Below are 24,050 nucleotides of genomic sequence, written 5' to 3' on the forward strand. Positions count from 1 at the left end.
AAAAGATTGAAAGGCTGATTTCAGTTGATTGAAGCGCGCGTCAATCGATTGACTCAATCGTTTGATCAAGCAGATTGATCGTTTAGGGCCACCTTAAGAGTTTATAAAAAGCAAAATGCACAATTCTCTCTCCTTCATGATCGATACTATATTGAAAAACTGACAAAAATTGGCTTCTCTTCATACGCTCTCTTATATCTTTATTTTTGTGCATTTTACCTAAAAGCAGTCCACAACTGCTGATAGGCTATAACTGAAGTACAACGTTGTACTTCAGTTATAGCCTATCTTAGGGAAACAGGTATCAGAATGATACTAGTAAAAAATTGAATTACTACAGAACGCCAATATTTTTTCAAACAACACTACAAAGAAGGGAGGGGTGAAAAATTGAAAACAACGGAATATTGCTTTTTTTGCTATTGGAACACCAGTGTATGTCTTTGAAGTCAGTTGCTGATCCGGTATTCATGAATTTGGTCAAGACTATATCTCTGATCTTCATCATTTCTTTAATGGTGGTATCATCTACGGGGTTAGGCGTCTAGTAGTTCTAACTCTTCTAACCGGAGCGTGTTAATTACGAAGGGCTATAAGATTATCATACAGAAAAGTAAATGCATCATTAGAATTTCATAAAGTATGAATATGATTCCAGTCGATGAGATTGAGATCTAATTGAAAAAGATTGAAGTCAAATTTAGTAAACAAGGCGTCTGGACCTGATGTAGTACCCGTCATCGTACTCAAAAAGTGCGCAAATGAACTCACAGCAGACTTTTCAACCTGTCTGATAAGAAAGGGGTGTTTTCCTCTTGTTGGAAGATTGCTCGCGTTCAGCCAAGAAAAATCTTCCGAATGATATCAAAAAAAAAACTTGGAGAAAGTCGTAAACCACCATATCCTCAAATATTTGGAAAACTTCCACATCTTGAGCGATCATCAATATGGCGTCGATGGATATCTCTCAAATACTTTCACCATCAACGCTGGTGGTCCCCGGGGATCCATATTGTCCCCAACCCTCTTTTTATTGTATATCAACGACTTAATGGGAAAAAACCAAGGATCCAATATATTGCTTTGCTGACGATAGCACAATTGTCTCGTCATTCCATTTGGATTCCAGGACATCGGCTACGGAGACACATCTTCACCGGCAGGGGGTTGCATATCTTAATGAGGATCTAGATATGATTTAGAATTGTGATAAAAGTAATCAGGTTCAATTCAATGCCACGAAAACCCAGGCATCGGTTTTCTCTGAAAAGATAAATATCTCTGGACCAGATATAATAATGTCAGGTCAGACAATTCCGCTTTCTGCTTCGATAAGTTTGTTGGGGGTTAAAATCGACACCATTATATCTTGGCACAATCATGTCACAGGAATAGCAAAGGCTGCTTCTCAAAAGCTTGGAACACTGTTACGAACCAGAAAGCTGTACACTCTTCAGCAACTTTTGATGCTTTATAAAGATCAGATCAGACCTTGTTTGGAGTTTTGTTCTCATCTATGGAGCTCTGCCCCAAACATACCCAGAAGTTGCTGGATTCCATCACGTGCAACCTTGGAACATTGAAGAAAGATTGGAGATCTGTATCTCTTCTATAGATACTTTCACGGGAGGTGTTCAAGTGACTTGGCATATTTGATTCCACCATCGTTTTGAGGTTCAACTCAGTACACCTCAAACTTCACTGTTTAAGAACTCTTTCATCTTGAGAACTTCGTTTATCTGGAATAAACTTCGTGAGAACGTTTTTCCAAATGGATTTAATACCAAACGCTCTGACAGCGCCTAAAGAATTTTCCTGTAGTGCTTGTGTTTTGTCCTAAAAAAAGACTCGATAAGAGATGTATTTAATGTGCTTTGGAATGTCGATTTATTTGATAATACAACTTAGAGATTGGAAAATATTAACTTGCGGAGGACGGTAGATAACTCCTATTATATAAGTTTTATTTCTAAATTTACCATCAATCCAAAGTTGTTCTAAAGATTGGGAAAAATTAATCTATAGTTTATGTTACTATAGGTATATGTATAAACCTGCACCTCCACCTCTGCCATTCTTATCTGTACGAATGAGAGTATAATTTGGTATGTTGAATATGTCTGAGCTTATCATGATAAAGCCAGGTGTCAGCCAGACCAATAATGTCAAGTCTCTCATTGAGCAAATGGTTACTGAATTGTGCGGAACCTGTTGATAAAGACCTTAAATTTACGAAAACTTTATCTATGGAATCGACGGAGAACTCAATCTTCGAATATTAAAGGCTTCCCAAGGCGGTCAGTTGCAAAGCTAAGCTTCTACATCGACCGCCGAAACTTGATCTTTACTGCAGCTTCCACTGACAACCAAAGCCAAAAAAGGCATTTATGATTCAACAGCAGGTAGCGCTGTTTCGACCCGCGATGTACCTCATCAGTTGGTGCTCGGCTCAACCACAATTGAGTTGCTGGGCTCTACTATCCTAAAAGAAGAGAATATGTCATCGCCCATTTTTACTCAGGTTCATTATTTTCCTTCAGGTTTGTTCAAATTATACTGTATAAGTTCGATCTTGATAGTTGCTTTCTCAATAGAGGCTATAACTGATGTATAGCAAGTTTGACAAATTTCCAGAAAGTGCGATTTTTTTAAACTGGATATCCTCGAAACTTGTAGACCTAGAAACAAAGGCTTGGAACATAAGTTGTAGGAATCTTATTTTCAGCTACATCAAGTAGAACTATGTAGCTGAAATAAACCGAAAAGGAAAATATGAGTGGAAATCCGAAGAAAGTGCTGAAGTGTGTTTTCGACTGAATGGTTTCTCAGACGTAGACATATGTGATACCAGTAAATCCTGTAATCTATTCTGTAACTGAAGGCTTAGGTTAGGCTGGGTTAGGTCGAAACTCATTTTACTTCAGTCAAAAGTACCGTGATAAAATATGAACGTGGCAGGATCCCTAATAAAAAAGTTGGAACTGGGCCGCCCCTGACGCCCGTATTCTTTATTTCGCCTCTGCCATTTCACTTCTTTCACGACATCAGAAGAACAGTGAAAAATATGAAGTATTGCTGAAGTTTATTGCTGTAACCGAGGTTTTAACATCCATTTTATTCGAGTTTTATTTCAGATTAGTATTCATGCCATGGAAGAAGGTCACTGCCTCATAGTGATGAAGGGGGCGCCGGAACGCATTTTAGCGCGTTGCTCAAAGATGTGCACCGTTAACGGAACGGAGGAAATGACGGACGAGATGAGAATCCTCTGCGACAAAGCCATGACGGAGCTAGCTGAAAAGGGGGAAAGGGTATTGGGCTTCGCTGATCTGATGCTGGACAACTCCTACACCAAAGATTACCCGTTCTGTGCTGAACCTCCGAACTTTCCCAGGAAAGATCTCAGATTCGTCGGTTTCATGTCTCTGATCGATCCGCCCAGACCTCAAGTTCCGGACGCTCTAAAAAGGTGCAGAAGTGCCGGTATCAGAGTGGTTATGGTGACTGGTGATCATCCGGTAAGTTTTGTATTTTCAATATTTTTTAAGTAACGTGAAAAACTTAATTCATCAATCATCAGCCATTCAGAAAACAAATATTTCTGAAATATCAAAAACACGTATACTTCAATATATCACTTCACAATTACTTGGCTAGATCAATTCTCTTGTTCTCGCTGAAACTGATTACTCTCGACAAGTCTGCCGTAATGTATACAGCAATAGAAATATTTTGAATTGCCTTTACCACGATCGCTTTCTTTGTTATTGTGTTGTATTATCGCTGAACATATGATATGTAAACTAATTGGCTTCGTAACCTTTTTCCATATCATTTTACTGTTTTATGATGTATAACCTACCTTGGTATTTATGTAATTACCAAAAAGTAGTTCGGCCCAAGCTAGTCGATTATTGTCGGGGCTGGACGAGGGTAAGGAAAATATTTTTTTTTTACAGTCGAAATAGATGGAAAAGAAAGTAAGCCCTGGAGCGCCATTTGAACGGATTCAACAGGAAAGGGGTGGAGAAATAGCCAAAAAGTCAACAACGAAGCTCCAAGCTTGAGAATTATATCAAATATATTATATATAATATATGCATCAAGTTTAAAGAACTTAATGAAAGAACGTAATACTAAAACAAACGTTTCGATTAAATATAATAATACGTTTTGATCACGCTATTACTACTGGGGAACTGTTATCATGGGACAATATCGAATCAAAATATTCCAGTAATGAACGGACACAGATGATTATTACATAAATTGAAAGTGAGGGAACAAATGAGTAGTGAATGAGTCTGAATCTTTATTTATCCAGAATCTACTTTTCGATTAACTACAATCAAACTCGATAATTATTAGTAAGAGAATGAATTTCTCTTTGTATTTATGTTTTGTAAAATTATAACAATGTGTTAAAACAACGATAAAAATAAAATAAATACAACAATAAAAATTAATTGGCGCTCCGGGGCGACTTCATTGATTCCAGTGGCGCATTTGCTTTTTCAGCTGCAGGAAAACCCGGAAAAACCTGCAGCACCACATCATCTGAAGATTTTGATCTAACAATGTCCTCTCTCTCATAAAACAAAATGTAGGGTGTCTCCAGAGGCTCCAATAAATTCAATGCATCGCCAGAACACCTCGTGACACGACTATCGTCAAACTTAAACCAGTCCGTTTCTTCTTTGACCAAGGCGTAATAATGACCAAATTCAACGCCAGAACCACAGTGAACAATGACTGCATGAATATTATAACAGTGGTCTGCTAGGTTGAAATGTTCATCTATTTCGAACCTTCCAAACAGTTTCTTGCTTCCGTTAGAGGTTGAGTCTTGTTTGAAAATCATCAGTGTTATTATTAGATTGACTGGTGCTTCAGCTATATTTGTTTCCTTATAACAGTCAGTTAGTTTGGCGCATGTTTGACAATACAGTCGATCATCACCTGTTAAAATTTCCATTTTCAGATGATTTAACAATAAGCTTTGCACGGACTGGTAATTAGTCGTATTAGGAAAAGCTAGATGAAGTTCCAGAAATTCACATAAGTTTTCAGTACTTCTTGAACATTTACCACAAAGTAAACAAGTAAGGATTTTTCCAGCAAAAGATTTACAAACACAAGACGAGATGGGTTGTACGAAATCATTCAGTCCAGAGCGGCTTGGAGTATTGATTTTGCTATTGTTTTGCTCACGAAGAGTATTCAACAAGAACCCCAAGAATTCGGAACAATCCTCTTGTTGTCCTAACGAGTATCTAGTGGACTTCAAAGACTCCAGGAAATCGGTTGGAGGGAAAGATGATACCTTCTTACGAAACTGCAGCTGCATGAACAGTTGTTTGAGTTTGATGAATAAGCAGGGAATATTCCCGTTCTCGTTCATCATTAAAACTTCGTTCTTGAAATTCTTCGTCATGAACAACACTTGTAAAATGCTATTCATGTAGCAAGTGTTTCCTAAATTATCCAATCCAATTTTCTTCTCTAGATTTTCAGGACAACTACCTACTGATTCGTAAGGAAGAACACGTTTCACAGAATCTCCATAAGAACCATTTCTCAAGCTGCGATCGATCCTTCCAAGTGAAAAAGGGTTTCGTAGAGGGATCGATTCGGCTCTTGCTTCAAGAAGCGCTTCCACTGAAATGGTACCAGTTCTACGAGGAATGCAACTCATTTTTTGGGGCCAAGAATGACCTGAGTCCACTGACCGCACTGAAAAAGAAGAAGGTGGATCAATCACTTGTGAATTAACCTTGATAGGAGACTGATAAATATCCACATATCTCGGCTTGTTTCGAACAGGTTTCAGTTCCGTACTAAAATTGGGGCAATGCATGATCTCATCAAAATTATGTGATAATTATTAATTAGATACCCCCGTCAACAGCTGTCTTAGGTGCACAGAGAAAAGGCAAAAACTTAAACTATCCTCTAATTTTAAGGAATGAACTGTAGATTTCAGTAATCAGACCGCTCTAAAATATATGTATCATCAATATCAGGGCTTCTACTCACGAAGTATCATCATTCTTGATATTTTTTATACTTGCTACGATTTTCCGTTGCTACTTTCTAGAATGTCTCCTTGTATCTCAAAGAACGACGGGTATGATGCAACTATAGCTTTTCCGAAGGATTTCTCCAATTATATATCAGATAAATATGCCTTGAAAGCTTTTCTTTTACCACCAAAAAACGAATAAAAGGTCGGACAGTGCTCGACGTGAATCTTTCACAGGTGATCTTATTATTCTTGTCCAAAAAACCTTACATGTTTTTAGGTTTCGGACGGTCCCTAGCTAGAGCCTTGATTTCGTGTCGACTTTACGATAGATACTCTCCTGAATCGTTTTTAAATCCTGACCGTGAAAATCTCCTCGGTTTCATGTACTCCTGCTTACTAGACAACCCACCATCCCAGCAATATTGTGATAAAATAACGAACCTACCGGGCGGCACTACTAATTCTTCTGAATTCAGAAATTTAAACCGTTACACACCCCCTTTCCTCAATAAAATTTCTTCTCTGGAAGAAATTTTAATGAGTTCTGATATTTCTATCACCCACTAACTTCCTACTGTGTCTATCTATCCTATCACCTACTATTCACAAACTATTTACAAAACTGAAATGAAACGTATCACTTTCAATATATTAACAAGGCTGCAAAAGGTTGAAATAACTCGCAGGAAGATAACGCTATGACACGTATTAACTCACTAACACTGAATATTTGAAGTGAAATAAAGTCATGATCCTACATTTATTCCTCCATTCGTATCCCATCCATTCGCGCATTCACATCGGATCAATCTTCTTGTTCACCAAAATAAGGTTTGAGGTCTTCAACGTGCCACCGCCCAACATTTTTCCTTTCTTGCACGTCTTGTAATTCGTAAACTAAAGGTGAAATAAATGTAAGAACACGACACAATATATTTTTCGGAGCTAGCTTGGCTGCAAAAGCTTCAGAGCCTTTCGATAAAACATAGTTCTTCTGCCACACGAAATCTCCGACTTCGTATTGATCTTCTTTACGCTTTCTCAGGTTATAGGTGTGGGCATTCTTTTCGTATGATTTCCTTGAACGGTCTTGAACTTCGACAAATTCTAAAGGCAATTTGGCTAGTTCTTCACGATAGGCCTCTCTATTGAAAGGGTTCAGGTTATATCCCTGACAGTGATCTAAACGACCATAATATCGACCATAAATTGGAACATACCGTCCAAAATTCAAGTAAACAGGACTGCACCAAGTAACCTCATGGATTGCCGTCTGTAATGCATAACCTATTTTCGGGATTTCGGCATTCCAATCCTTGTGCTTATCATCTACAATATAAGAGCGCACTGCAGCACTGACTACTCTATTGACTCTCTCTACTGGATTTACTTGTGCATGATACCGGGCGTTATACCAAATTCGAACACCATATCGCTCACAGAGGTTTTTGAACTCATTGCTCGTGAATTGGACTCCGTTATCACACAACATTACTCCAGTCATTTAAGCTTAAATTAGGTAAGAATTTCGGAATTCGAGATACCCAGCTGTAAGTCTGTAAATACTTGTATATTGACACCCTAGAAGTTGTCTGAAAACCTACATAAGGTAGGGTTTACGCAACTATTAAATTTCAAGGTCAAAGGTCACAAAAATCGATTTTTTGCGCTTTTTTTGTAAATATCTCATTTCCTGTGAGTTTTTTGCTATTTGTATTTATTATCAATATCGTAGAATACAAAATTCTCTACAAATTTTGTTTGAAAAAATGTTTCATACGGTGAACCGTTTTCGAGATAGAGGGCGGAGAGCTCGCGGTCATAGGATCACTCCAGGCCAACCGGTGCCTCCGGTCGAAAACGCGCCATATATATATAGTCGATGAACAAAGTCTCATAAAATCCATGGAAACCGAAGGGGGAGTATCTCGTGGTCGAAGTACGAAAGTGTTTTGTGCAAATGGGTATATGCTATGTACGCCACAAATACTATTTGTGAGGAAAGGAGAAGTTCTGTAATATCTCCGTGGAGTCGACCGAGCAACACGTAGATTCCAGAGACTCAAGAGTGAAAAAAGACAATGCTGACGTAAATATACTATTTGATTGGTTAAAACTCCGTGATCCTTTTCCAAGTACTACACAGTTAATATCGATAGCTTCCGGAATTGTTGGAAATGAGCAAATTAATTGCCACAGAGCTTACAAAATTGGATTAGAGTCTATAAAGAAGATAACCGGCTTATCATTCAATGAAATGAAGTTGAAACGTTCCAAAAAAGTAATGCCGCTTTCCAGTGTTAACAAATCTGCAAAAATAAATGATTGTAAAGTTGCAGTGGATCCATTATTACTCTTCCAAATAATTCCTGTCAGCAAACGATTTGAAAGTAATCTTGAAGAATATCTTCAATATGAATTGAGTCCGTATCCAACAGCTCTATTTGATAATGATGGCATGAGAAAAACAACAAAATCGTCATTGTATGACTACATGAGCCCAATTGATTTTGTTCTCAATGAAAATAATGTGACCTTCATTATTGATGGCGGATTTCTTCTTCATCATGTTGTATGGAGCAGAGAAGATACTTTTTCTATTATTATTGATAAATACATGAATTATTTACAAAGGCATTACAGTTCCAAAATAATTGTTGTATTTGACGGATATTCAGACTACAGTAAGAACGTAAAAGCTATGGAGCAGCAGAGAAGAACTTCTGCACTTTCAAAAACGTATGAAGTCTGTTTCGACAAAACAAAGGTTGTACCAGTTACTCAAGAAAAATTCTTATCAAATCGAAATAACAATGATATGCTCATTAATATGTTAATTGAAAAATTACAAGGTGCAAATATTACTACTAAACAAGCCAGAGATGATGCGGATGTTCTTATTGTTGAAACTGCAATTGAAGAATCAAGGTCTGAAAAAACTGCAGTTATAATAGGATAAGATATTGATTTACTTGTCATTTTAATTGGGCGTACACTGTTTTACGAACAAGAAATTTTCTTTGAAAAAGTTGGGAAAGGAAATGTAAAAACGGAGATATACTCGACTAAAAGTTTTGATAATTGTTCTCATTCCAAAACACATATTTTATTTCTGCACGCATTAAGTGGCTATGACACAACTTCTGCGCTTTTTAAAAAGGGAAAAAATCATTTTTAAGAGTTTTTGAGAAACTGACAAATTTGGATGAACTAGCTACAGCATTTGAGGAAAAAAAATGGTTCAGCCCAGAGATTATTAGAGAGTGGAACTCAAACCTTATTGGCAGTCTATAATGCTCCGAAATCTGTGAAAAGTCCCGATCATCTTCGTTATATGCATTACGTCAAGTCTGCAAAACTTAATAAACCTGTGCAGCTTTCAAATATTCCACCAACAAGTGCAGCTGCTCATCAACATTTCAAACGTGTATATTATCAAGTTCAAACTTGGTTAGGGCATGATTTGGAACCCCAGGTATGAGGTTGGGCAATGCGAAACGATTTTCTGGAGCCTATCATGACAATTTTACCACCTGCTCCAAAAGATTTGCAAAATACAATTTTCTGCAACTGCAAGAGTGGTTGTGGTTCGCGATGCGGATGCAGGAAAGCGGACTTGCAATGTTCTTTAGCTTGTAGCCAATGAAATGGGCAAGCTTGTCCCAATGATCTACCATATCAGAGCGACATTAACGAAGATGGAACCTTTGACCCAGAAATCATGAAAGAACTTGAGACAAATGTCGTTGGAGACGATAATGAAGACCAGTTTGAAATTTACCAGCAGCCAGAAGACGACGATGAATTCTGCAATTACAATTCTGCAATTACATGGGCAGGTAAGTGTTGTTAAATAAATTAATACTGAATAAAAAGGATAAAATGATAAAATATAATATAATAGTTTATAAGAATTGACAAATATTTATAATCATTGATTCATCGATAGTTCATCAACTATATGTATATGGCGCGTTTTCGACCGGAGGCACCGGTTGACCTGAAGTGATACTGTGACCGCGCGCTCTCCGCCCACTATCTCGAAAACGGTTCACCGTATGAAAAATTTTTTCAAACAAAATTTGTAGAGAATTTTATATTCTACAATATACAAATAGCAGAAAACCCATAGGGAATGAGATATTTACAAAAAAGAGCCAAAAACCGATTTTTGTGACCTTTGACCTTGAAATTTACTAGTTGCGTACACCCTACCATATGTAGGTTTTGAGACAACTTTTAGGGTATCAATATACGAATATTTACAGACTTACAGCTGGGTATCTCGAATTCCGAGGTGAACTTACTAGAATGACTGGACTACATCATTTTCTATGAATCTCGTAAGAGTTCTTGCATCCGCTTTTCGCATAGGGTGAAGAAGAACAAACTTGGTAAAATATTCACACACTACGAGTAAGTAACTGTATTCCTTAGTCGATCTAGGGAGTGGTCACCATTTATCAACCGAAATGGTTTGCCAAGGATAAGATACTTGTCGTTGCTGTCCCATAAAGCCAGTCCTTGCCTATTGGTCGTCTTTTGAGCAGCGCAAATCTTACAGTGCTTTATATAATTTTTAACGTAGCATCGCATCTTTGGAAAATAATAAAGCTCCTTGAGTCGACAAAGGCTCTTGAACACTCCCAAATGAGCAGACTTCGGATCATCATGACAACTTATCAACGCCTCTTTCCTGTAAGATTTTGGGAGTACCAACTTCCACTCCGTAAAATTGGAAATCACTTCATTTTCCACTGGTATATGTTTATATAGTAACCCGTCCTTCACCATCCAGTCTGAATATTTATCTGACTTCGAAGTCACCTCATTAATCATTTTCTGATACCACCTATCTTTCACACATTCGGCCGGCTCCAAATATAACATAGATATTTCCACCACCGAAGCTCGAGATAACGCGTCTGGTTCCGGTATTTAACGATCCTTTTCGATGTTCTAAGATCATGTCAAATTGCTGAATTTTGACCCCATCTGGCGAGTCTGCCGGTCGGATCTTTTAGGTTGTGTAGCCATAATAAGCTGTAATGATCCGTTATGATCGTCCTCTCAATGTAGCATCTAAACTTCTCTATTCCAAAGAGAACCGCCCAAACCGTCATTGGTAAAGTTAGATTAGAGAAGGTATCTTCGATACCAACCACAGATTCCAAGAAAACGCTTCAATTCGGTGACAGTTTGAGGTTGAAGATAGTTCAACATCGCTTATATTTTCTGAGGGTCCGTCTTGAGAAATCCCAGATAGCGAAGAGATATAGCGAAAGAGATGAAACATAAGCTCAGGTCGTTTCATTCATTAGGTACATTACAAACTCAAATACACGTTTAACAAACATTTTCTCTATTTCACATTTTGAAAATGTGTGTTTTCTTCAGAAAATATTCAAAACTGTTTTTTATCATTCCAGGTAACAGCCAAAGCGATTGCTAAACAAGTCGGCATAATCAAGTCAAAAGATGTTATAGACGCCTTCAACGTGAACATATTAGAAACTCTACCTCCAAATATTAAAGATAAGGCAATAGTCATTCATGGTTCTGCGTTAAGAGATGCCACCAACCAGGAATTGGACAACATACTGTTCAATTTCAAGGAAATTGTTTTCGCGAGGACTTCACCAACACAAAAATTGCATATCGTTGAAGGCTGTCAAAGATTGGGAGAAATTGGTAAGTTCTGAGATACGTTCGAACCCGTTGATATGAAGTTCGTGAGATGAAAAGTCACTAAGGATTATTTTAATTTCCAAAATAATGAAAATTTGGCAAGAATATAAAACCTTATCAAAAAAACTTGTTGCGTCATCGTACAGATTTTCGATATTTATTGAATGCCTCTATTTGACGTATTTATAGTGATACTGTTTGAAAATAAGTTATCAAACGTAATATATCTTTGACACCGAAAACCGACCTTTTTCGCCAATTATATAAATTTCAATAATTTTAAGCGAATCATTAACATTGGTCCTTCTAGTCAGTGTCGATATATATTCATTTTTCCATATCTTTCAAAATTAATTTGTCACTCATTGTATTTTTCTCCACTGTCTCCATAGATCACAATCGTCTAATGCTCCTAACTTGTCTCCATTTGAATTCCCAAGAAGATAATGGTTAGATGTCAGGGCCTCGTAATCGTTGGGATCCGTAGATACTTTTGTTATTGGTCTAGTATTGGTCATGTTCTCTACTTCAGCGAATAGTGTTAACAACAGTTCGTCCTTCAATTTTTGAGTTTATGAAATGGTATAGAACGATACTGTGACCGAAAGAACTGAACTTTCCCATACCCCTCCCTTGTGGGGTACTGTCGGTGGGATGGTTTCCCATTCAGTATTATTAATTTGGGTATATTCTTGAATCTTTTGACTATCAATTCCTTTCCACACCATTTTCAATTTTTCAATAGACCCTAGAGATTTAGGTTAGGTCCAAAGTGAGTGGGTCTATTCGACCCTCCACCGCAACCCGCAAGGGTTCATTGTGGCTCACACCTATTCACACTCGATCAAATAAACCCAGCTTCTTAATGAAGCCGATTAGTTTGTATGGTGAGTAGTCTTTCAGGTCAGATGGTAAGAGTACAGCTCTGCCGAACTCTAAAAACTTGATTCAGTCCCCAGCGGGGCAGGCACAAAGTATATGCTCAGCTGTTTCATCGTTAATGAGGTAGTCGGATAGTCAAGGTGCAAGATTCCCACTTTGATACCCGCGACAACCTTCCTATATGAGGGTTTTTGCACGTCAGCTACATCTGACGATGCCTTAGATTCAATCGTGAAGGGCTTTTTCGTCTCTGGTTTTGGTGAATCATCACTTGAGCGCAAACGTTTGCTAACCTGCTCATGGTGGGTTTGTTCCTCCACCTGAGACAGATTCTGCGTACGCCGCTCAAGAATTTGATGCCAGACAGTTTCATAAGGTATCCCGCTCTTGAGGAGACGACTCAGTCGTTTCCTGGCTGCACCACCTAGCCTTTTTTTTTCAGGTTCAATTATTGGATCAGGAGTTGGAGAGTTGTAAAGCTCTCGCTCCTGATCTGAATTTACAGTGGGGTCAGTTGGAGTCGTAAGCTCGACATCCATCTCCTCTGTAGATTCAGCGTTAGAGAGAATTTTTAGGTTTACTCTGAAAATAAAAGTCCCACGAGTAGCTAGGGAAAGAAGGTCAATCACGGCAGAGCCCCGCATTGCCGTGACAAGGCGATGCTACGACGGGAGGGTGCCCGGTATCTCGAAGGTTCCGTAGAGACAGCTGATAGGCTCAGTGTCATTCAGTCACCCGGCACGAATACACACACCTTAGGATTGAGCCATCGTTGGGATGCCATTCAGTTAGTGAATAACAGAACCACAAGTGATTCTGTCATTCCCGTATCCAGCGGGGCTACGTGGAAGCAGGCATCCGATGGCTGGTTTGCTCAACCCCCACATCCCAAGCCAATGCACTCGCCAAAAACAGCATGCACAGTTCAGGCAGTGAAAGATGAACAAAGACAGCCAACCCGCCACCCTAGCGATTTAGTTGTGTTATGTTAGCAACATAAAGTCATGATAGTGGAAACGGTTGATAATGAATATGCTACCCCAAGATACATATCACCAATCGAAAGACATGTAAATAGTATTAACCATCATTTTTCCTGTCGTCTTCCAACTACCACTGTAAAGGGTCCAAAGTTATTTATTTCAGTGAATGTGAAAGGTTTCATATCTGGAATGAGTCTTTCAACTGGAAGTTTTCTCATTATTGGCATCTTTAGCTCAGCCTTATCAATCTGACACAACTGGAGAAAAGAGAAGATGGACTTTACCTCATTACATCCATGATCCAATATTTTTGTCTTTTTGTTCACTTAAAACTAGTTTAATACCTTGATGTCAATACCTTCCATGGTAGTTTTAAATCAGCAGTTTTATGAAACGGTCTTCAGATATTTACTGAATACTTTTTTTATATAGTCATAGTGATGTTTTTTTGAAAAAAAGTTGGTAGACGTAATATATTTTTGACACCGAAAACCGACTTTTTTCATCAATTACATGAATTTCAATAAGTCTGGCCGAATTATTACCAACTTTTGTGATATAATAACTTTTGTTGTTAGCTGTTATATGTATTTTGTATTCATATGTTTACTCGTTTCTTATTTCCTTAACAATTTATGATGAATTTGATTCCAAATTTTCATTGGAGAATTAAGTTTGTGTTGAATGTTTTTGAACCTCGCGTTATTCAACCAATCCATCAATTTATTCGCTTAATTTTTCATTAACAATATTTACAGTCTACTAATGAAAAAATTGTTTCAGTTGCTGTCACAGGGGATGGTGTGAATGATGCTCCGGCCCTGAAAAAGGCAGATATCGGCATTGCGATGGGTATATCTGGCTCAGAAGTATCACAACAATCCGCAGACATGATCCTTCTCGACGACAATTTCGCCTCGATCATCACAGGAGTCGAGGAAGGTCGTAGGATATTCGACAATCTAAAGAAGTCTATCGCTTACACACTGGCATCGAACGTACCGGAAATTTTACCGTTTTTGAGTTTTGTTCTTCTCAACATTCCACTTCCATTAGGTAAGCTCACTGTTTCTCGTTTTCAAGGGCTCACACTTCATAACTTGAAAAGAGAATAAACCAAAGAAATGTGTCTTCATTCGTCTTCTCCCTTCTGCTCCCCATAAATGACTGCTTTTTCTACTTGCCTTTTCCAGGTGTCATGGCCATTTTATGTATAGATCTTCTAACAGACATGTTGCCAGCTATCAGTTTAGCCTATGAAACGGCCGAAAGCGACATCATGATGCGCCCACCCAGAAACCCGAGGAAAGATAAACTTGTGACCGGGAAGCTGTATTTCCTGGCTTATGGACATATTGGTATGATAGAAGCTCTAGGCGGGTTCTTTGTTTACTTCGCCATTATGGCCGAAAATGGATTCTTTCCTAGTAGACTCTTCGGTAAGTACTGATTGGTATGAAAGAGTAGTAATAGTACCACACAAATGGTTCTTCAAAGAAAACATGTTTGTTTCTGAAAGAGCATCATATGAGTAAAAAAATGTACAATCAAAAGTGTGACTTAAATCAATGCTACGATGTAGATCCCTGTAAAACAAAACTATTGCCACATCTTGGTCTGAATTGAAAACTTGTTGCGACCAAGATCAAATTATTGACAAAAGTATTGAAAGAAAGAAGTGAAGAGCTATAATAATAAGCTATTTCCGCTGAATTATATGATTTATGATCCGCAACGGTAAAAAAAGTTCGATTATCCTTGTCCAGAATTTTCCAAAACGAAAATTAAGACAATTTCAAATAAACAAACAAACATTGTTTAGACAAACAAGTTAAAAATGTGAAATAAGCATTTCTTCCTTACAAATATAACCCGAAGTGCAACGAGAAAGCAATAAATGTCGAAGTTGTTCCAGTAGAAGCAGCCAAAATATAAAATCCACGAATTCTCGGTGTTATCAGAAGTAGTGACTCAGGTGAAAAAATCCACTTTAGTTAATCCACAAGTTATTGCATTGTGAAACTAGTGTTGCGGTTTTGTAAACTATGTAGGTAGTGTAAATCTCTCAAATAAGAGTTATAAAATATACATTTTATTGATATTCATTCAAGCAGTTCCATTTCATCAGTTCGGACTCCCAATGTCTAATATGATATAAAATTGATTTGAAATCCCCGAAAAAATATGTAAAAAATTAAAAATATTAGCTGCAAAAACAATTTTATCAAGCAAAAAACTGAAATTACAATGAAATAATATACAAGCAACAATTATCATCATCTGGCAGTTTGAGGAGTGCCAGATGATGACAGTACTACCAACTGTCGAAAGCTCTCGCAGATAATTAATAGAAGATATAAAGCTTCAAATCCTTTATGTAGAATTTAATATTGAAATACTCAAAATAAAGGAAAATTAGTTGCATCAATCAAAATATATATATATATATATATATATATATATATATATATATATATATATATATATATATATATATATTAGCTATAACCGGTGGCATAAAGAATTCGTCTTTTAGTTGGAAGTAGCAGTTTCGTACACAGCATCCTAGTAACTCCATGATTACTTGTATCGGTAAGTTTGTTCTATCTTTCAGGTCCCTATCTTCGGATAGCTTCTTCTGTATGATTTGAAGTGCTTCTTTGACAGAAACGTTGGTGTAGAGGCTTTCCACGTTGAAATTGATTAGTTGATCCTGGTCTTTGACTTCGATTTCCCCTAGTAGTGCCTTGAATTTTCCACACAGTGGTTTAATTATTGATAGTGAAAATCTAGACAAATTCTGAGTGGCTGAATCTCTGGAGCTAATGATCGGTCTGAGTGGTATATCTTTCTTGTGGATTTTGGGTAATCCATACAAATGAGGGGGCTCACTATGGTGCGGTATTAGCGATGATCTCTCTTTTTACGAAAAATAGTTTTTTCAAAGTCTGGTACAACTTCCTTTCAATTGTTGCAGTAGGGTCTTTTACGATCTTCGTGTATTTTCCTTTCTGAAGCACCTCTAAGATCTTCTGTTCATAGAGATCATTGTCAATCACTCTCAAACAAACATTCAAGCAGAATAGTTCATTGAACTTCAGAATAGGTAAATAAACTATTTCAAAAGTATGAAATTCAATAGGTAGCTCACACTACATTATGCAACAATTCAAATTCAAGAAACATTATATATAATCATCAGATATTATCAAATTAAGAAATAACTAATATGAAATATAATTTTGAATTCGGTACAAGTTGATTTTAGACACAGTGTGATCAAACTTAAGTCGGCACTATTGCCAAATCAGAGAGCTAGTAGTGTCTTTTCCGTTTATTAACGTGGTGCTATTAAAAATGATTAAATATCGAATTTTCGATTTCATTCAAAGAATATTTTTTTATTGAGACAACCTGTACATTTCTACCTTGATTGATTGTAACCAAAAATAACGGAGTTACTCGCCTTTTTTACTTTTCGTCAAGTTAACCATGATATTTGAAATTGAAACAAAATTATCAAAATGGTTTTTAGTCATTTAGAAAAATGTGATATATTTGAAGCATACATAGTGTGTCGAAAAAATGCCGACCGTGCTCTTGAATGATCTAATGTTATTATGTTTCCAGAAAAAATGATTCTGAAAATAAATGTGCTAACTTTGAAGCAAATAGTGAAAATTTCATACAAGGTTGAGTGAGAGCCAATGGGATATGCTCTAGAACTATTCAGAACATTTTAAAAAACATACTCGTAAGTTTGCGCCGTATAAAAAAAGACCTACTAAGGGCGTTAGTCGGTCGATTACTGAACCAGTGGACTGAAATGTATCCACCACATTGCGAATAGTCCTCTTGGTAGGACGATTATGGCGACCGTAGAATGGGCGAAGCGCGCGGTACGTTGCCCAAACAGAACACCTATTTTGATGGAGCAATTTTATTATTTGCACGTGTTGTTGAATGCTATATCCGTCCATGGTGATTTGGCAAAACAGATGAATAAATACTTATGATGCACTGTTTGGAATCTTTGGTGTAGTAATGAATATTACTGGAGTTCTTTCCCAACATCAAATCATTATTTTTAACACCTCGACACGTGTTTCGATCAACGAGTGATCATCTTCAAGAGGAATATTATTAAACTGGAAACTTTCCTAAGCAAATAAGCAAACGCTATTTATGCTATACAAGTATACTATACAGGTAAACTAGAAGGTATACCACCCATGCAGGTATACCACCCCAAATTGATTTTACAATTTGCCTTATCCTATTATTTTACAATATGTCCTTATGTAGTGTTTAAATGTTATAAAAAAAATTTCAGCTATATAAAAATTAATTTCACAATATTCCTATCTAAATTTATTTTTACAATGTGTCCTTATGTAGTAATCAGTAAATCCAATAATATTATTTTAAATACCTGATGTTTGCAATAATATTCCTATTCGACCGGAAGACGTAAAACATTATTTTAAACAACAGATTATAGATTTATGGCAAACTGATTGGGAGAGAACAGATGCAAAATTGAAAGAGGTGAAGCCAAAAATCACACCCTGGAGGCATTCTATTCCAAAGACACAAAGAGAACCAACTGTGATTACACGCTTTAGAATAGGTCATACCAACTTAACTAACATATTCATGGTCTCAGGAGAACAACAACCAATATGCCAACAATGTAGGCAGAGGCTAACAGTGAAACATATCTTGGTAAATTGTGTCCAATATGATGGAGCTAGACATCGATTTGAAATAACAAATTCTATGGAAGAATGTTAGAAAGATCATAATGAAAGTCTGGATAGAATTATAAAATTTATGAAAGCTATTGGGCTATACTCAAAAATTTGAACAAGAAAGCAAATGATAAACAAACTAATAGTAGAAGGTCAATGCCCTCGTAGTCGACGCCTTTAAACCACAAAAAAAGCTATATAGTATGCTATTTGGTATTGGTCCGTCATCGTTATTCATAATATTATTATGTTTACTTATTTCTACACTCTCATAGGCATCTAGTTGCCTATTGTTGTTAACTTGTCTAACTAATCTTAATGAACTGAAGTCTATGGAATGGTTTTGTTGCAAAATATGATGGGCGACTGCTGATTTTTCAGGTCTTCCATATTCGATATCTATCCTGACTACAGAATAGTTAGAACAACACAATTGAGAAATGAATTCAGAATATTATCTCCGGGGGATAGAAGAAACCAAAATATATTATTATTTCTATTCAAAATACTGAATCATAAAGTCAACTCTCCTGAACTGCTTACGCGGATAAGATTTAATGTGCCTGCAAGAAGAATGAGAAATTCTCTTACTTTCAATATACCCCTAGTTTGTACTACTGTTAGGTCACCGCTCATAATCATGTTGCGACTAGCCAATATACTCAACTAATTGATGAATATAGATTGGACAGTTTCATTGAGCTTTCAAAATATTCATTACACAGTACATTTTTTGAAAAGAATCGAAAACCCGATGTTCAATTGTTTTTAGCACTACGTTTATCAGCGGAAAAACACTGGTAGTCTTCTAATGTGACCTAACTCGTATCTTCAATAATGAAGAAGTTAGCAATAGTGCCGACTCGAGTTTGATCACACTGTAAATAAAAACATTCCTGGTGTGGATCTAAAGACGCTCAATTGTCTTTTCTAATTAATTTCATTTGTTTTTAGTTGATTCAATAATCAATCGCATTTTTTTCTCAGAAATCTGCTCAGTTCCTAGTGTGAATGTCAATACCTTGCATGTTTTTTGATGCGTTTCATGACGGTCCCTCATTTTTTTTAAACTACCATTGGCTAACTCATAAGTTGCACTGGAAAAGGTCAACTTTGAAGCAGTCAAAGTAATGCTCCATTTGTGGTGTGATATTTATCATTATTCACTTCGATTTCTTTCACAAATATATGCGTTTCCTGAGTTAAAAGAAAGCTCAGCACAGATCTGGTGCTTAAAACCTCAATATTTCTAAACAGTTTTTGAAAAAGAACCTAGAAACCTGTTGTTATCGAATTTGAAGAACTTGGTCATGAAATGGACTACTGAAAATAGGTTTTGCGCTACTTTCATGATGTTTCTCCCGATATCTTTCACGCAGATTTTATTCAGTTACACCACTTTTTCAGGTATTCGTGAAGAATGGGACTCGGAATCTATAAATGATTTAATGGATTCCTACGGACAGGAATGGACATATGAACATAGAAAACAACTGGAATATACTTGCTACACCGCTTTCATGATATCAGTTGTGGTGACCCAATGGGCTGATTTGATCGTTTGTAAGACTAGGCTAAATTCGATTTGTAAACAGGGTAAGTTCAAAGAAAATTGATTTTGGGAAATTATTCAGTGTGAAAAAAACTTTGGGAAATTAATTTTGGTTTTTTTACGGGTTCTTTTTTTCAGGAATGGGTAACATGGTGTTAAACGTTAGTTTGGTAGTAGAAACAGTTGTTGCTTGCATGTTGTCGTATCTTCCAAAGATGTATTATTTAAAATTCTATCCAATTTTATTCAGATGGTGAGTATATTTTTTTCGGACAGGGAAGCATGGGTGAACAAGACTCTTTTTTCTTCTCAAAAAAGTTGTAAGAGTTAGAAAAAACAGTCGAATAGTATTCAAAAACAATCTGTAGTTCAAACACTATATCCTCATTTTTCATATCGTTATTTTCTTCAAAATATATTTCATTTCCAGGTGGATTTACTCCTTTCCTTTTGCCATATTCCTCTTCATATTCGACGAATTCAGAAAATGGCGCCTTCGTAAATATCCTGATGGATGGTACCGAAAAGAAACTTACTACTAATCGTTTGAAACCACCTCGTTTGTATTTTTTATGTAGTTTGTAATTTTGTAGTTGATATGTTTGACAGTTTCGGGAGTACATTTTTTTTGTAGTAAAGCTAAAAAAATTAGATATATAACTGTTGGGATTTGTGGTTGTTGAAAAATGTGTAGTTCAAGAATAACGTTACTTTGAAGAAGTTAGATTACTTGACGTTATATTATTCACCACGTTGCATCATTACAGCAAATGTCATTTCATTCATCACATCATAACATGTCCATCGCAACTGTATTGAATGTCACTGGATGTCACAACATTTGAATAAATAAAGATTTTAAGTTTTTATTTACTAAAATAGTTATTCGTGATTCGAATAAATTTGTATTATATACAGTGTGTAACTAAATAAGTGTAAAACATTTAAGAAGGTGATTCCTCATCGAACAAAAAAATAGGATCTTTCATATAAAGAAATTTGGAGCACATTGGGTACATAAAATTTGTATAACAATTTTTTTCACAATCACTAAAAAAGTTACAATATTGAAATAAGGCTGACGTTTTGTACTACCAAAAAGACACTTATCCAGAAATGTATTTGGTTTACCCCATGGTTGTAAGAGGTGGAAAACGCAACTCCTAAAATTTATTTCCAATGTGACTTTTTGTTTTATTTGTTTTCCATTTAAAAATTTATTTCCGATAGCCTGTTTCATTCTGAACAAAAAATGTCTCTTGGGTTTTTTGCCCAAAATAAACCAGTTCGCAGCAAAAAATTATTTTACGAACAACTACTCGTCATAAATGCGAAAATACGAAACTAATCTATCTAGTAGGTCGCTATTAGCGATAGTGACAATTGAATTGGTATGACGCTGTCAGTTTGTGAATTTTCGAAATTGAATTAGTACTAATTGTGTGTTGTTGTTCTGTTCTTAAATTGTTACTTTAATAATAGGGAATATGCATAAAAAATAAAATGGCCTGATTTTTTTTCCTGAGCTTTTAAGGTCCTAGTATTACACTTAATTCATTATTTTCTAATTTAATATGTATTTAATTATTTAAAACATAAATCAAAACGTGAAAAATTTACCAGCGAATTACAAATCTGTAAAATGCCCCACCATTGGTCGAAATGAAACGTGACGTCATACGGCATGTCCTGTCAGTCACCTGTGATTTATTTTCATACATTCAGGTTGTGTTGGAGAGAAAAACTGGTTGTATTGCTATTCTAGCTTAGTTTTCTAATATTTCAATGTCAAGAAATACTAAGCGTCATCAACAGCAATGACGGACAACGGTTTTGTGAAAGCACAGTCGGATAATCTTCCAAAAATAGATGCATTCATGATGACCACATATTTTGCGTCAAACCCGGATTTTACATCTGCTGAGGTTAAGGGAGTAAAAGCTGCAAGGTAATTATTGTAAAACATGGTATTTTTAATCTAGTAAATCTGTTTTTATGCATGCATGCACTTATAAAATGATTTCCCTCAATATAACCTCAAATGTTGTTTACATTCATTGTATGACATACGTAAATAAGGTTATGAACTTTAAGGTTATGAAACTTTATCTGGTGTACTTTTTATAGTGTTCGGACACATTGGTACCATGCAATATCTATAAAATGACTTGGTTCCTTCTTCCATGACTATTACGCGATATTTAAACTAAAACACCTTGTTAACTATCAAACTAACTCTCAATGTAAACAATAAACTGACAGGACGTGCCCTATGAAGTCACGCCTCAAGCGCGCGAGAAATAGGAGCGTTTGAACTTGTCAAATGAAACCAATATTTTTAAGATTTCATGAAAAAATAATAGCTACTCTTACAGCTATGTTTATTTTCTTTTCTATATCAAAATGAAGTGAATATTGAATAAAAAAAATTAAAAAATTGTCTGCATATTCCATATTCACTTGTTATTAAAATGGCATACACAAATGAGGAAATGGCTGATATGCATTACGTTTACGGTCTGTCGCAGGGGAATGGGTTAGAAGCTTCTAGAAGATATGCTGAAATGTATTCTCAACGGCAGCATCCTTCACACAGAATATTTGCTCGACTTCATCAACGATTACGAGAATATGATTCATTCGACAAAAGAACGCAGAATTGTGGTCGCCATCGAGAAGTACGAACACCACAACTTGAGGAAGCAGTACTTAATTTGATTGAAGAACAACCTACTACTAGTACTAGAAAGATTGCTTTCCAGCTAAATGTTGATCATATGACGGTATTTCGAATTTTAAAGGAACAACTCTTATACCCTTACCATCTGCACGAGTACAGGCACTGTTATCGCGAGGCTTTTCGAACCGTCTTGAATTTTGCAATTGGATGCTGGAAATGATTAGAAGAAATTGTGACTTTCTGAAGACGATAGAATTCACAGACGAATGTAGTTAAACTCGGGACAAGATTATTAATTTTCATAATTACCACATATGGGCTGATGAAAACCCTCACGCTATTGTCGAAACTAACCATCAAGAACAGTTTTCTCTTAACGTGTGGCTCTGAGTTATTGGGGATGATTTGATTGGGCCTCATTTTCTACCTCCTTGATTGAATGGTGAGGCATACGTTCAATTTTTAAGAGTAGTGCATCCAGTACTGCTGAAGGAAGTTCCTTTGGGCGTCAGAAGGGATATGTTTTTATGCATGATAGGGCTCCCGCCCATTTTAGTCAAGTAGCACGTCAGCATTTAACTGAAATATATGCAAATCAGTGGATAGATCGAGGAGGACCACAGAACAGGCCCGCTCGATCCCCGGATCTCAATCCTCTCGATTTCTCTATTTGGGGCCATTTACAACATTTGGTTTATCGTACTCCTGTTCGCGATGTAGAGGACTTGAGAAACCGCATCATCGATGCGTGCAGGGTAATCAGAGAGACTCCAGGAATATTTTAGCGAATACGCGGCTTAATGCGCCGACGTCTAGACGCATGCGTAATGTCTGAACGTAGATATAGTGAATATTTACTATGATTTCTACATGTTGGTGTGTTTTGTTATTAATAAATTAGTTTTGTTTATTGCCCTTTAATCGTTTAAAGCAGGTACTAACTACAAAATAACAATAAATCCAGTTCGCATTTATGACGATGTATCTCTGTAGTTGTTCGTAAAATAATTTTTTGCTGCGAACTGGTTTATTTTGGGCAAAAAACCCAAAAGACATTTTTTGTTTAGAATGAAATAGGCTATCGGAAATAAATTTTAAAATGGAAAACGGATAATAAGACAAAAAGTTACATTGGAAATAAATTTTAGGGGTTGCGTTTTCCATTCCTTACAACCATGGAGTAAACCAAATACTTACTGGCTAAGTGTCTTTTTGGTAGTACGAAACATCAGGTTAATTTCAATATTGTAACTTTTCCAGTGCTTGTGAAAAAAATTGTACAAATTTTATGTACCCCCTTTAAGGAGCTGTATCTTAACAAGGGATGCTCCAATGAAGTTTCTTTATATGAAAAATCCTATCTTTTTTTCGATGACGAATCACCTCTTTAAATGTTTTACACTTATTCAGTTACACCCTGCATGCCAATATGGACTTCCGAACTTTGACAATTGAAGCCATCTTGTAGAAGCTACATCTGTCAAATTAG

The 24,050-nt window shown here is 36.4% G+C and overlaps 1 protein-coding gene across 1 annotated transcript in view; it reads left to right on the forward strand.

Annotated features, from left to right (window-relative positions):
- Positions 1–20,760, forward strand: part of LOC111514155 (sodium/potassium-transporting ATPase subunit alpha) — a 102,560-nt gene extending 81,800 nt beyond the window's left edge. The window contains exons 9-15 of the mRNA XM_074182684.1: positions 3,135–3,518; positions 11,455–11,716; positions 14,362–14,634; positions 14,772–15,017; positions 19,737–19,925; positions 20,020–20,134; positions 20,312–20,760. Coding sequence (XP_074038785.1) covers positions 3,135–3,518; positions 11,455–11,716; positions 14,362–14,634; positions 14,772–15,017; positions 19,737–19,925; positions 20,020–20,134; positions 20,312–20,423 — 1,581 coding nt within the window. The 3' untranslated portion in view covers positions 20,424–20,760. The remainder of the gene's footprint in view (positions 1–3,134; positions 3,519–11,454; positions 11,717–14,361; positions 14,635–14,771; positions 15,018–19,736; positions 19,926–20,019; positions 20,135–20,311) is intronic.
- The last annotated feature ends 3,290 nt before the right edge of the window (positions 20,761–24,050 follow it).

This window comes from Leptinotarsa decemlineata, unplaced genomic scaffold, assembly GCF_025532065.1.
Source record: "Leptinotarsa decemlineata unplaced genomic scaffold, Ldec_3_MD MMD2_tig00026328_RagTag_RagTag, whole genome shotgun sequence".
NCBI lineage: Eukaryota > Metazoa > Arthropoda > Insecta > Coleoptera > Chrysomelidae > Leptinotarsa > Leptinotarsa decemlineata.